General features: G+C 35.4%; 1 protein-coding gene across 1 annotated transcript in view; it reads left to right on the plus strand.

The window, feature by feature from the left end:
• The window catches only part of TAF4B (TATA-box binding protein associated factor 4b), a 131,112-nt gene that overhangs the window by 53,685 nt on the left and 62,718 nt on the right, over window positions 1–14,709 (plus strand). The window contains exon 10 of the mRNA XM_081262847.1: window positions 12,943–13,112. Coding sequence (XP_081118973.1) covers window positions 12,943–13,112 — 170 coding nt within the window. The remainder of the gene's footprint in view (window positions 1–12,942; window positions 13,113–14,709) is intronic.

Here is a 14,709-nt window from a genome sequence, read left to right on the forward strand (position 1 = left end):
TTGCTCAATTTTTTCCCCCAGTATCTCCTTTTCCTCAAACTCCTGTTGCAGTTATGGTTCCACTGTACATTTGCACATGTGGGAGTGTGTTGCCTTCTGTCCTCTAGTCTGCATATGGTATGGACCTTTGTTTCACATTTACCTCCTTAGGGAGGCTTTGCCTGACCAAACAATGTGAAGTTGCTTCCTCAGTCACATTTGCTTGTCTTGAGACACTTATCTAAATTATTAGTTTATTTATTACCCTTCTGTATATTTTCCATATATATTATATATATATATAGATAGATAGATAGATAGATATCTATATATCTATATCTGTCTGTCTATCTATCTATCTATCTATATATATATATATATATATATATAGATATGTGTGTATATATATATACCTTTCTATATATTTCCCTTTTTATTCTCTATGAAAGTTTACTGTAACGGTTGTTTACTATTGTTTATATACCTAGTGTTTAGAACAATGCCTGATTCATATTAAACTTTCAAATATTTGTTGAAATAGTGAATTTTGAAAAGAACAAGATGTTTATAATCCTAGCTATTTCTGGGTATTTTTTTTTTTTGCACTAAGATGTACTTTTCATTCTTATACTTTCTATTAATTTGAGTTATATGTGGTTTTATGCACACCTTCTCATAGTGTTATCTTTTGGGGGGCAAAATATTATATGACATAATTTAATTTAGAATATCCTTTATTTTAAAATATTTTAAGAAAGTTCATGTATTGTGGGACACCGTGGTATACACCTGTAATACTAGGGAGTTGGGAAGCTGAGGCAGGAGGATTGCAAGTTCAAGTCAGCCTTAGCAACTTAGTGAGAACTTCAGCAACTTTGTAAGACCCTGTTTCAAAATACAAAATAAAAAGACATAGGTATGTGCCTCAGTGGTAAAGTACCCCTGGGTTAGATCCCCAAGTACCAAAAAACAAACAAAAAAGGAGAAAGTTTATATATTCAGCTTGGGTATAGATCAGTGGTAGAGTGTTTGCCTACATATGTAAGGCTCTGGGTTTGATTTCCTAAATAGATGAATGTTTGTGGTTTTATATGGAAGAAATATCTCTTTGCTTTTATTCTTGGAAAAATGAACCAGTTATAGAGCTAGATCTAAGTCCATATACAGCAGATTCTATTGCTCTGAGCCCAAGATGAGGCAAAACATGGGAGAAGGCTATGGCAGAGGGAAGCTACTCCCCTCATGGCAGCCAGAAAGCAGAGACAGAGAGCTCATAATGTTCTCTTAATTTAAATTTGCTTTTCTGGATACTTAATATCACTTTTATTCAGTTATTGTTAAAATGAAACAAAAAATAGACTATTAATATTGATTTTTTATTAAATAAGAAGGGGAAGTATATGACATTAGACCTTGTCTTGATTGAACTGGATGAAATTTAATCATAGATTGATGTCTGCCTGTTTTTTCCCCCCAAAAAACTATCTGGTTAACCTAAATTTTTGTTTGTGTTGTTGATTTGTGACTTTTTTCTCTGGGAAACCCTGTTTCCTAGTTAGCTCATCTCTATAGCTGTGATGAATATTGGAAGCTGTATGGTGCTTAAACACCAGATGGTGCCAGAGATTCATGTTTTAACTGTCATACTTCTGACTGAATCAGAAATGACCGTATTATAGCACCTCTTCAAGTTTGTTTGATTTTTCCCTATTTAAACTGAGTGGGTATTTTGTGATGGTAAGGACTTTCTTTCCCTCTTTCTCTTTCTCTCTCCTTTCTTCCTGGGAATTGAACCCAGGGATGCAAAACCACTGAACTACATTCCTGGTCCTTTTTGATTTTGAGACGGGATCTCACTAAGTTGCTCAAAGTCTTGCTAAATTGCAGAGGCTAGTCTTGAACTTGTAATTTTGCTGCCTTGGTCTCCGGACTTGCTGGGATTACAGGCATGCGTTACCACACCTTGGAATATCAATTTTTTCGATGTGGTAATGCTTCATAGTTTTTTTTAGTCTGTGTTTTAGACATATATAATAAAATACTTATAAATGAATAATAAATGTAATTTTTCTTGTAGTGAAGGCATTTTAATAGTTTAATATGATCCTGTGCTAGCTTTTGATGGAAATTAGATTCCTGAACATTTTATACAGGGGAATTATTTATTTATTTATTTATTTATTTTACTTTTTTAAAAGACAATCATAAAAATTTTATTTATATGGCAATTCCTGGTTTACAGACTACTTTATAACTAACTAGTTTGAAATTCCAAACACATCATTGCGACAACTCTACAATAAATTACCTCTCTTTCCCGATGAGGACAAAGAGCCTTAAGTGAAGAATTGGAGATTAGATTATGAAATCTTTTAAAGTTTTATTCACATTTTGTCATAGAAAAAAGATTTCAGGATAAATTGTCTTTGTACTTATGTGCAGAATGAACTGAGAAGAAAGACCTTGGAGGTATGTACACCATAAAACAGATGCTAAAGTTAACTTGTGCAGTAAGGAAGGGCCTGACTTTATTGATTATTGGCCTCCACAAGAAGGATCAAAGCCAAGGGACAGTGATAATGCTGCAGTGTGATTCATATTCAATTTCTTAAGATTAATAACTAAATATAAATATAAATATAGGAAAGGTCTGATAGATACTTCCGAAATTATTTATAAGTAAATATTTGCTATTATAATATATATCAACAATTTTAGAGTTATCTAGGAAACTTGGTCCATCCAGAATGAAATATCTGGAGACTAAATATGGGAGAGATCTGTATTTTGAAAACCTTTGTAGTATTACTGATGTTCATTATAGTTCTTCTTCTTTTTTTTTTTTTTAATATTTATTTTTTTAGTTATCGGCGGACACTTTGTTTGTATGTGGTGCTGAGGATCGAACCCGGGCCGCACGCATGCCAGGCGAGCGCGCTACCGCTTGAGCCACATCCCCAGCCCCCATTATAGTTCTTCTAACTACGAATATATAGACTAGCCGGTCTCGAAATGTGGTCTACAGAAAAGAATTTAAAAACTGAGACTCTTAACAGGAGACTTTTTGTGTATTACTGTCATAATGTTATTTACCCTTTTCAGAGTGTTATCAGCATGGATGATTCAAAAGCCATGTGGTGAAACTCTTGGTGTCAGCACAGAACCAGGCAGTGGTACCAAATCACACTAAGCGGCCACTTATTTATTTATTTTTTTAAAAAAATACCTATTCCTCTTTTTTTTTAATATCTTTATTTTTATTTATTTATTTTTATGTGGTGCTGAGGCTTGAACCCAGGGACTCACGCGTACAAGGCAAGCGCTCTACCACTGAGCTACAACCCCAGCCCCTAAGTGGCCACTTATTATTTCCTTTTATACACTGTAATAAACAAAAAGCAAAGGAAAAATAAATTTTTGGGTGTTTTTAATGAGATAACACAAGTTATTATTTTATTAATTCTGAACCCTTGAGGACCTGCCTGTTTCCTATTCTATGTGACAGAAGCTCTTCTGCTTTGTGTCAGAATACAATAGTCTCAAGACAAGTTCTTATGCGCCTGTTTGAGTTGTGAGCTGAACTGATTTTTTTCCCCCATAGAACACTGTTTTTTACTTGAAAGAACAACTGACAGATGATTTAGACTTGGAAATTTGTTATTTTTATGAAAACAAAAGAATTGAGCCTATCATTTCTGGGGGGTGGGGGAGATCAACTTATTTATTTATTTATTTAGGCCAATGATAAAGTTTGAGAAAAAAATTTTTGAAAAATTTATTTTCCCTACCATGAGGTTGACAGATTTTTCAATACTTATCTTTTCTGATTGCTCAAAATATTAACATGTGATTTTTTAATTATGTATGAGTCTAAATTTGGAAGATGTGTATACCTCAGTGAACCAGTCTTTTCCAAATTACCTGTGTGTGATGTTACAAAACTATGCATGGGTAAAAGACTTATTCAAAGTGCATGATGGTGAGTGGTTTTTTAAAGAGATTTGCAAAAACAGAACACAGTGCCACTGTTAATATTATTATTATCATCATTATTATTATTATTTTGGTACCTGGGATTGAACCCAGTGGTCTTTAACCACTGAACCATATCCCCAACCCTTTTTATTTTGAAATGGGGTCTTGCTAAGTTGCTTAGGGCCTCGCTAAGTTGCTGAGGCTGGTTTTGAACTTTCAATCCTTCTGCTTCAGCCACCTGAGTCCCTGGATTACAGGCATGCACCACCACACCCAGCTTACTAATTTTTAAATTTTATTTTGGTATTAGTTTTCATGAAAATATTCCATATGTTAATGTATAATAGAATTTGTCATTTTTCAGTAAGTAAGTAATATTCTTTAGTTTCCTATATAGTTTAGCTTCTAGTGTGGTTTTCATTCAAAATTACGTGGTAGGTTAGTAGTCTTTCAAGTGTGGTCCACAGACCGGACCATTTGTGTTATCATCATGTAAGTGTGCTTGTTAAAAAATGACAGATATCTGGTCTCCATTATAGGACCTAACTGAATGAGAATCGTGAATGCTGTGTAGGTGTGCTTGCCTATGAGACCTGCATTTTAAATATGTCTGCTAGGTGCTTCCTAGAACCACTTAAAGTCTAAGATATACTGTAGAATACTATGTGCTACCTTTTAGTTAATAAGAAGAAATACAAAGGGACTTCCCATGAGGAAAATGACTTTAGAGAATGCATAGAAGGAAAAAAGGTATTGGGTGAGTTTATAGACATACTATGGTCAGCTAGAGAGGCCATAGCCAAGAGAGGTGCAAAAGAATATTGAAGGCAGACTTCGAAGGAATCAATAATGTAAGGAAAGAACTTGGTCATCTTGAGATAAAATTGTTTTGTTGTTGGTGTTGTTTTGTTTTTTTGAGGTGGAATCTTGTTATGTTGTTGTTCAGGCTGCTTTCAAACTCTTAGGCTCAAGCGATCTTCCTGCCCCATCCTCTTGAGTAACTGGGATTATAGGCATGCACAACCCTGTCCAGCTTGCTTGTTCGTATCTAAAAAATAAATTGTCTGTTTGATTAGGTAACGTATAAAGCATTAACACACTTTTGCAAGAACACGAAAAGTACAAAAGTGGGAAAAATAAGAATCACTTCTCTTTTCTCTGCTACCCAAGGTGCCAGCCTAGAGCCAGTCTAGAACTTGTTACCAGTTTCTTGTTTATCTATATATGGTTTTCATCATCATCATCACCATCTTTTTTTTTTTTTTTGGTGGAGTGCACTTTATTGGTGGTACATTATAAATGTGCCATTTGTATTGTTTTTTTTTTCAGCACAAATGCTAATATACAATAATACATATTTTCTGTTTTGATTTCTACAAGTTAATAATCTTGGGTTTTTCCTGATATTATTAGTACATGTTCATTGTGATTTGATATTTTCAACAAAGCTTAGTAATTATGGATGGTGCTTGGGAAACAAAGCTGCAGTGACTGTTATTTCACATAATTTCTAGGAAGAGTGGTTTGTTCATTTTAAACTCTCAGATACTTCCAAATGGACCTTCTTGGAGATTATATTACCAAATTATTCTCAACAGCAAAGCTTAAAGTAGCACTTTTTCATGTGTTCTGATAAACTTTAAAAAACACTTTGTTAGTCCCACAGGTGAAAAATTATATCCCATATTTCTGTTATAAATGGGTTAGAATATCTTGAGTCATTTTTATTTTCTGTTCACTGAAGATTCGTATGCTTCATCCATTTTTCCATTGGTTCCTTGATCTTTTCCTTAGTTACTTATAGGAGTATTTTATATGTTAAAGTACAGATGGTCCTTGACTTATTTTTGGTTCAACTTATAATTTTTCAAACTTAGAATGGTGAAAATAATATGCATTCAGTAGAAACCATACTTTATCTTTTGAATTTTGATCTTTTCCCTGGCTGGCAACATGCAGTATGATAGATACTCTGTTGTGATGGTTGGCAGTGGCTACCAGCCCCAGCTCCTAGTTACCCATGGAATCATGAGGGTAAACAGCTGATACTTTGTTATGACTTTTTGGCATGTTTTGGATATAGATATTTGATAAATTACATGTATTATTTAGCACTTTATTGAAAAACAGTCTTTGTGTTAGATAATTTTGCTCAACTGTCAGTTAATGTTAGTATTCTTAGCATATTTAAGGTGATCTAGGCTAAACTATGGTGTTCAGTAGGTTAGATGTGTTATATGTATTTTCAACTTACTGTGGCCTTGTTGGTACATAACTCCATCATAAGTGGAGAAGCATCTGTAATTCCTTTTTGGTATAACATGAGTTGCTTCATTAATTGTCAGGCTTAGTGTAGGGGCTATTATTATTTTCATGTTACTGAAGATGAGTTTTAGAGAGGTTAATTGCTTTGTTTTCCAGATAGTAAGTGACAGAAGTCAGGTTTTCAACCTAGTCAGTTTGATTCAAAACCTTCATTTTTGCCTATTGTTCTCTGCTACTTAGTACATAGTAATCAATAAACCAGCACATTGTTTTGAGCACATAGAAGTTCCTTACATATTTAAATGCAATTTATATACCACTCTGTTAGGAATGATAGATAATTGATATGATCAATAAAGTTAGTTGTGTTGGCATTTAAGGCAAACACATTGACTATTAGATTAAGTCATTGAAAGACCTACCATAACAGACGAAAATACACTCTCAGATGTTCCAAGTTGTAGCAGTTGGGGGAAATGATTTAAAATTCTGAAAATAAATTAAGCTGGAATTTCTAAAATAGGCATTTGAAGGAGTTTGGTATATAGATAAGGCTTTGATAGCTCAAAGAAAGGAAGCAAGGTGAACTGCAGGATCAGCACAGGAAAGAAATATCCTGAGCAGACCTGGAATCAGTAAGAGCTATTGATAGCAAATAGTGTGAAGGAGGAAAAATGCTGGGATCACTACCTGAAAGGCCTCCAATGTCAGGCTGACACCATGGGGTCATGAAAGGTTTTTTTGAACAGAAAAGGAATGTGATTCATTCGTCTTCAGATAGTCTAGTGCTTTTGCAGATCCTAAGAGGAGATTTAAGAAGGCAGGCTTGAACAGTGTAACTTTATCAAAAGCAAAAATAATTAATTAAGCTTCCAAAGCAAGAATACATGAGAAATGACTGATTTTTTTTTCCTAGTACTGTATTCTACTCCACAGAATCTTGAGTTGAAAGCTTTTTCTGCTAAGGCACTCACTATTAAGTTTCCTTTTTCTGAGTATCTTCTAAAACAAGATTGTCCAGTACTTTTATCAGAAGGCACTGCATTAAACTTTTTAAGAATTGGTTCAGTGATTCTCATTTTTTTTCTTCTTAAAAATTAAATCAGAACTATTATAATCCTAAACATGGTCTTGATTACTGTCCTCTCCTGTCCTGACTTTACTAATAATGCTGTTGAAACAGTGTTGTCTTTGCTTTCCTTCAGTCAGCCTCCTTTCCTCCAGGGAATTTTTAAACAGCTTGGGGCTTGGGTGCTGTTTATTGTGGCACCTTTTCTTATTTCTTCAGTAGGGGTCCTTTTCTGCTCCTGCTGTCATCTGTAACCATGGCAACTGGCAGCTGTACTGGAGGGAACTATGTTCAGCTTGGGGCCAAATAGAAGGAGAGATGACAGGGAAGAACGAATCGTATTGGGCAGTTATTCCTTGCTTATTTGGAGGCAGAGGCTAGTGGATTCTGAAAGACAAGGGACTTTCTCCTCATGGAATCCTGTTCAGTTCATTACTGTGCTTGACCTGGTACTGCTCATTCTAACCTGTGTGTGAGATCTCAACAGGAGTTTTGTGGGAACCCTGCTAGAGAAACAAGATGCAGTTTATAGGAGCTTATGTACTGGCACACATCTGGGATTATAACAGTCTTTTTTTTTTTTTTTTTTTTTGTACCAGGAATTGAACACAAGGATGGTTAACCACCGAGCCACATCCCTAGCCCTTTTTTTACTTTTTATTTTGAGACAGGCCTGAGTTGCCGAGGCTAGCTTTGAACCTGAGAGCCTCCTGCCTCAGCCTCAGCCTCCTGAGCTGCTGGGATTACAGGTCTGGGCCACCCTGCCTGGCTTATAAACAGTCTTGAGTGTATGTGTGTACAGGTCATATGGAGTTACCTTCAGTAACTTCAGGTTTACTTTTAAGGAAGAAATGAGCTTATATGTGTAAGTTTCATCTTATTTTCTGTCTTTAGTTTTTTAAATTTTTATTTTATTTTTTATTTTAATTAATTATGTGTTCTAATCAGTTATACATGACAGCAGAATGCTCTTTGATTCATTATACACAAATGGAGCACAAATTTTGACTTCTGGTTGTACCCAAAGTAGGGTCGCATCATTTGTGCAATCATACATGTACCTAAGATAATGATGACCATCTCATTCCACCGTCTTTCCAACTCCCACGTCCCTCCTCCACCTTTGCCCCATTCAAAGTTACTAGATTCATCCCCCCTCCCCATTATGGATTAGCATCTACTTATCAGAGAAAACATTTGGCCTTTAGTTTGCGGGGATTGGCTTATTTCGCTTAGTATGATATGCTCTAACTCCATCCATTTACCTGCAAATGCCAAGATTTTATTCTCTTTTATTGCTGAATAATATTCCATTGTGTATATAAACCACAGTTCTTTGTCCATTCATCTATTGAAGGGCATCTAGGTTGGTTTTATAGTTTGACTATTTGTGAATTGTGCTGCTGTGGACATTGATGTTGCTGTGTCCCTGCAGTATGCTGTTCTTAAGTCCTTTGGGTATAGACCAAGGACTGGGATAGCTGGGTTAATTAAATGTGTGTTTTTAAAACATTAACTACTCATTCTGATTGGATAAATCACGTATTATAGTATACCTTTAAAAAGATGGAAAGGTAAATAATATGGTATAATACTTTTTTTCCTGTCTCACATGTCCATTTCTATCTCTGGAGGAGAATTTCTCATGTATCTTTTAGGTTAATATTCAGATGAGCATCTATGTATTTAAGGTGCATTCTCTTCACTCTTTATCAGTCCAAATACTGCTGCCTCATTCTTCTGAGTTTCCCAGAGGGACTTCACAAAGTAGCTAATCTAAGTCATTTATTTTACATTTTACAGAGGAGGAAACTGAGTTCCAGAAATGTTAAGTTACTGGTTAGGACTCTGTTTTGAAGTGAATTGACTTTTCCTAATGTATTCTTAGTTTTTTCCAAAAAAATTAATTGCTAATAATTGTACAATGTATATGGAGTGCCATATTATATTTTTAATACAAGTATACATCGTGCAGTCCTCATATCAGGGCAATATTTTCTGTTTCCTCATATACTTATCATTTCTTTATAGTGAAAACATTCCAAATCCTTTCCTTTAGTGCTTTATTTTTTCTTCTTTCTTTGTTCTGGGGATTGAACCCAGGGTGCTTAACCACTGAGTCACAAACCCAGCCCTATTTTGTATTTTATTTAGAGACAGGGTCCCACTGAGTTGCTTAGCACCTTCCTTTTGCTGAGGCTGGCTTTGAACTCACAAACCTGCTGCCTCAGCCTCCTGAGCCACTGGGATTACAGGTGTGTACCACCATGCCGGGCTCCCAGCCTTTTAAAAAAAATTTTATTTAGAGACAGGGTCATGCTGGGTTGCTTAGGGCCTTGCTAAGTTGCTGAGGCTGGCTTTGAACTCATGATCCTCCTTCTTCAGCCTCCCAAGCCGCTGGGATTACAGGAGTGCATCGCCACACCTGGCTTCCTTCAGCTCTGTTGAAATATACCACACTTTATTGTTCTCTGTAGTCACTCTGGGCTTCAAAACCAGAACTTCATGTCTGCTAGGCAAGTGCTCTACCCCTCCTCTCAGGCCTTTTAAAATAGTGTTTTACTCAGATTTTGGGCCATCTTTAAGTTTATGATTTCTACTATTATTACACTTCAGATATTTAAATCTTTAGATGTTTAAATCAGAACATGCTACTTGATTTACACAAGTGGGAAGTTGATTCTTTTTTTTCATATTTTTTATTCATGTTCTGTAATTGTACATAATGATGGGATTTGTTGTTACGTAGTAGTACTTGGACACTGTATAACAGTGTAATTTGGCCACTTCTCCCCTCCCTCCTTACCTCCCATCCCTTGGTTCCTTTCTACTGAAGATCTCCCTTTAATTTCATGAGATCACTTTTTTCCCCTTTTTCCTCTCTAGTTTCTCATACCAGAGAAAACATAAGGACCATTGACCTTCTGAGTTTGGCTTATTTCACTTAACATGATGATCTTTAGTGCCAAACATTTTCCTGCAAATAACACAATTTCATTTTTCTTTATGACTGAATGAAACTCCGTTGTGTATATATACCACATTTTCTTTGTCCATTCACCTGTTGATGGACACCTTGTTTGGTTCCATAGTTTAGCTATTGTGAATTGTGCTGGTACAAACATGGGTATACATGTATCACTATAGTATGGTGACTAATTCTTTAGGATAAATACCAAAAAGTGGGTCATGTGGTAGTTCATGCCTAATCTTTTGAGAAACATCCATACTGATTTCCACAGTATAAAAGTGTTCCTTTATCTCCACATCTCTTCAGCATTTATTATTATTTGTATTCTTGATGACTGCCATTCTGACTAGTGTGAGATGAAACTCAGTGTAGTTTTTTTTTTTTTTAGTTATAGGTGAACATAATGTCTTTATTTTATATTTATGTGGTGCTGAGGATCGAACCCAGTGCCTCACACATGCTAGGTGAGTGCTCTACCTCTGAGCCACAATTTCAGCACCCTCAGTGTAGTTTTTTGGTACTGAAGATTGAACTGAGGGGTGCTCAATCACTGAGCCACATCCCCAACCCTTTTCTGTATTTTATTTAGAGACTGGGTCTTGCTGGGATGGTAAATGCTTCACTAAATTGCTGAGGCTGGCTTTGAACTCGAGAATCCTCCTGGCTCAGTGTAGTTTTGATTTGAATTTGTTTAGTTGCTAATGATGTTGAACATTTTAAAAAATCTATTTCTTGGCCATTTGTATTGCTTCTTTTGAGAAGTATCTATTTAATTCATTTGCCCATTTATTAATTGGGCTATTTGGTTTTTTAGTGTGAAGTTTTTTTAGTTCTTTATATATTCTAGAGATTAATCCTCTGTCAAAAGAGTAGCTAGCAAAGAATTTTTCCCATTCTGTGGGTTCTCTTTTCACATTCCTAGTTGTTTCCTTTAAAACTTTTAAATTTGATGCCATCCCACTTATTAACTCTTGGCATTATTTCCTGAGCTTTGGAGGTCCTATTAAGAAAGTTGTTGTTTTGGGGAATTGATTTCTAGAGCCATTCTGAGCATTCCATATCTCTGACAATAACTCTATAAAGCACCCCCGCCCCACATACACACTTTTGGTACCAGGGTTGAACCCAGAGGCTCTTAACCACAGAACCACAACCTTAGACCTTTTTATTTTTTATTTTGTGATAGGATCTCACTAAGTTGCTTACTTCCTTGCTAAATTGGTCTCAAACTTGCTATCTTTCTGCCCAGCCTTCAAGTCTTTGGGATTACAGGCATGCACCACTGTGCCTGGCTAGTAATGCCCATTTCATTTGGTGGTTTGAGAGATTAATTTTTTTCCCAGTCAAGAGACTCCCCCCCTCCTCCTCCTTCTCCTCCTCCCTCCTCCTCCTCCTCCTCCTCCTCCTCCTCCTCATCATCATCATCATCATATGTTTGTGTATGGGATCTCTCTTTCCCTGCCCATTACACGTACTGCATTTTGAAATTGAACACCACAGGGCTTCATTTCTTGAGTGTTTGACAATTACCCCCTCTCCCTCATTCTGGACACAAATGCATTACCACAAGGAGGTTCATAATTAAATCTGGTGACATGAAACTACATGATATAACATTTGGCCCATGCAATAAAGTGAAACAGCATCTTTTTATATAATCTTACTTGTTTAAATTATGTTATCCATTGATATTTGCCAGTAACTTTCCTATTACTACATATGGTAGAAAGGATACTAATAAGGATTTTAGTATTTTTTTTTCTTTTTATGGGTACTCTCAGTGGTAGAGTGCATGTCTAGCTGTACAAGTTCCCTGGGTTTGATTCCCTGTACCACACAAAAACAGGATGAAAAAAAGAAAAGTTTACCCTCAAGTATATCTATTTACCTTAGTACTGTAGCTGTGCAGCATTTCTATGAGATACAGACAGCTGTTTAAAGGAGTCCAGACATACTTTGCATTTTATATTTATGCCTTTTGTACATGTATGTATATTATGTAATTTTATATTTTATATATAGGCCTTTGCAGCCAATTGTTTGAGGATATGGTTTGATATATTCAGTTGGTACAGATGGAGAACCCTAGAAGTCTAAAGCAGAAAAACAAAACTGGTTTTAAAAATTTGATTTCAGAATAACTAGTTGAGTAAGCAGCTTCTTAAAAGCCTTATGTGGGTACAGACCTTTCAGGACCCGAGGGGTTTCTGCTGCCCCTCAATGAAATGATGAAGTGGGCTATGGAAATCTGTAGAGCTTTTAATTATCTTGGATGAAAACAAAGATGTCTGTTTTCTTTTCTTTGTCTTTCATTGCAATGGATTTGTGGATTATTTAGTATAATTCCATATCTCTCTTGGTGTATTTCATTTACCAGAGAGGGAAAGATAAACTCTAGAAAACAACATTCCTTCTTGATTAATTTTTCTTATATTAAATGTATACTAGTCTTTAGATATGCCAATTAATTTTTAACTATTATTATGAAAGATAGCTTTTCTTTAAGTCTTCTTTTGATTGGATGAATTAAGTAAAATAATGCCATTAGTTATAAGAAAAGAGCGTAATTTTCTTGCTTTCTGTAGTAACCCATTCTCTCTCTCTCTCTCTCTCTCTCTCTCACACACACACACACACACACGCACACACCCTACCAAAAAAATATAACTTTTTTTCCTATTAGAGATGAAGATGACATCAATGATGTGACTTCCATGGCAGGGGTCAATCTCAATGAAGAAAATGCCTGCATCTTAGCAACAAACTCTGAATTGGTTGGTACACTCATTCAATCATGTAAAGACGAGCCATTTCTTTTCATAGGAGCTCTACAAAAGAGAATTTTGGACATTGGTAAGTACAATTATGATTTTTGGTCTGATAGGAATATCTGTTGGGGGAAAATATTAAGAGACCACCTGGAACTCTGAGGCTTTAAGTAAGGCTTTAGAATTAATCAGGATTTGGGGGATGTTATCAAAAGAAGTATTTTATTTTATAGATTATTAATATAATCTGAATCGTATAACTTTAGATAATAGAAGATAAGATTTCATTGCGTTTCTTTTTTGTAAATATATATATTTTTTAGTTGTCAATGGACCTTTATTTTATTTATTGTACATGGTGCCGAGAATCGAACCTAGTGCCTCACACATACTAGGCAAGCACTCTGCCACTGAGCCACAATCCCAGTCCTTATTCCAGTTTCTTGATGGGGAATAGACGTGCATTTTTACATGAATGTATAATATGGTATATTATTTTTTCTATCCTGTTCCTTATTTGGCTCTTAGGCATATATGTGTGCAAATTCACTCTTACGTTACAAGTTTATATTTATAAGATATAGGGACAGGTACTGAGAGCAAGTCCCTTTTTCCTTGTCTCAACCCTGAAATTTTGTCTAGTTCCAGGAGTAGTTGTCAGTAGGCTTCACTGTGGGAAAGGAATATGGGAGAGAACACACCAATGTAGATACTTAGCTTTTTGTTGTTCTTAAATCACAAACTCATTACCATGTAAGACTGTAATCTCCTCCACATGAATTGTTAAAAGACAAGTTGGAGAGAGTATTTTTTGTGTCTGAGTTATGCCATTTTTTGTATCTTGACCCTAGGACTTATCAGGGACCAGCTGTTTTTCTTCATCCATTTTACATTTTGGGGATAGGTGCTAATGAACTTTGAATGTACTTGAGTAGGAATCTTTGTGTTTTATATTGAAGGCTTAATACAGAGTTATTGTGATTTTTTAATACATCCATGATATATTTTTTTAAATATTTATTTTTTAGTTTTAGGTAGACACAGTATCTTTATTTTTATTTTTATGTGGTGCTGAGATTAGAACCCAGTGCCTCACACAAGCTAGGCGAGTGCACTACCACTTGAGCCACATCCCCAGTCCTCATCCATGGTATTTTTAAGGACTGCAAAGTATATCACTATTACACACTTTAAGTCTACTTCACAATTAATGAATATTTGAACTACACTATGCTCTACAAATGACCACTTTTCATTTCTACTTTAAATTAAGGATTTGTCTTTTTTTAATCATGAACAACTAGAGTTTGCAAGTAGTTGAAAAGATAGGAATTAATAAAACCTGACTGTGAAATGTTTGTTTGCTATTTGTGTTTTTCCTACCTCTCTTTCCTTCAAACCCCTCCCTCCCTCCCTCCCTCCCTCCCTCCCTTCCTTCCTCCCTGGTATTTTCTTCTTTGCATGTATATTTTGTAATACTGTTTGGAACCAGTTCCTTAATTTTGGAGCAAGCCTAAGCATTATACCTTCTTTTAATAATATAGGAAATTTATTGGTATTTTAATTCCTTAATGCCATATAATTATCTAAAGCATTGGTAGAGTAGAAGTAGATACTTAGGTTTATCAATTCCTGTCCCTGTCCAAATTTTATTTCTAGTTTAATTTAAACTAGATTGATTG

This window comes from Spermophilus citellus, assembly GCF_964194105.1.
Source record: "Spermophilus citellus genome assembly, chromosome: 12".
Lineage (NCBI taxonomy): Eukaryota > Metazoa > Chordata > Mammalia > Rodentia > Sciuridae > Spermophilus > Spermophilus citellus.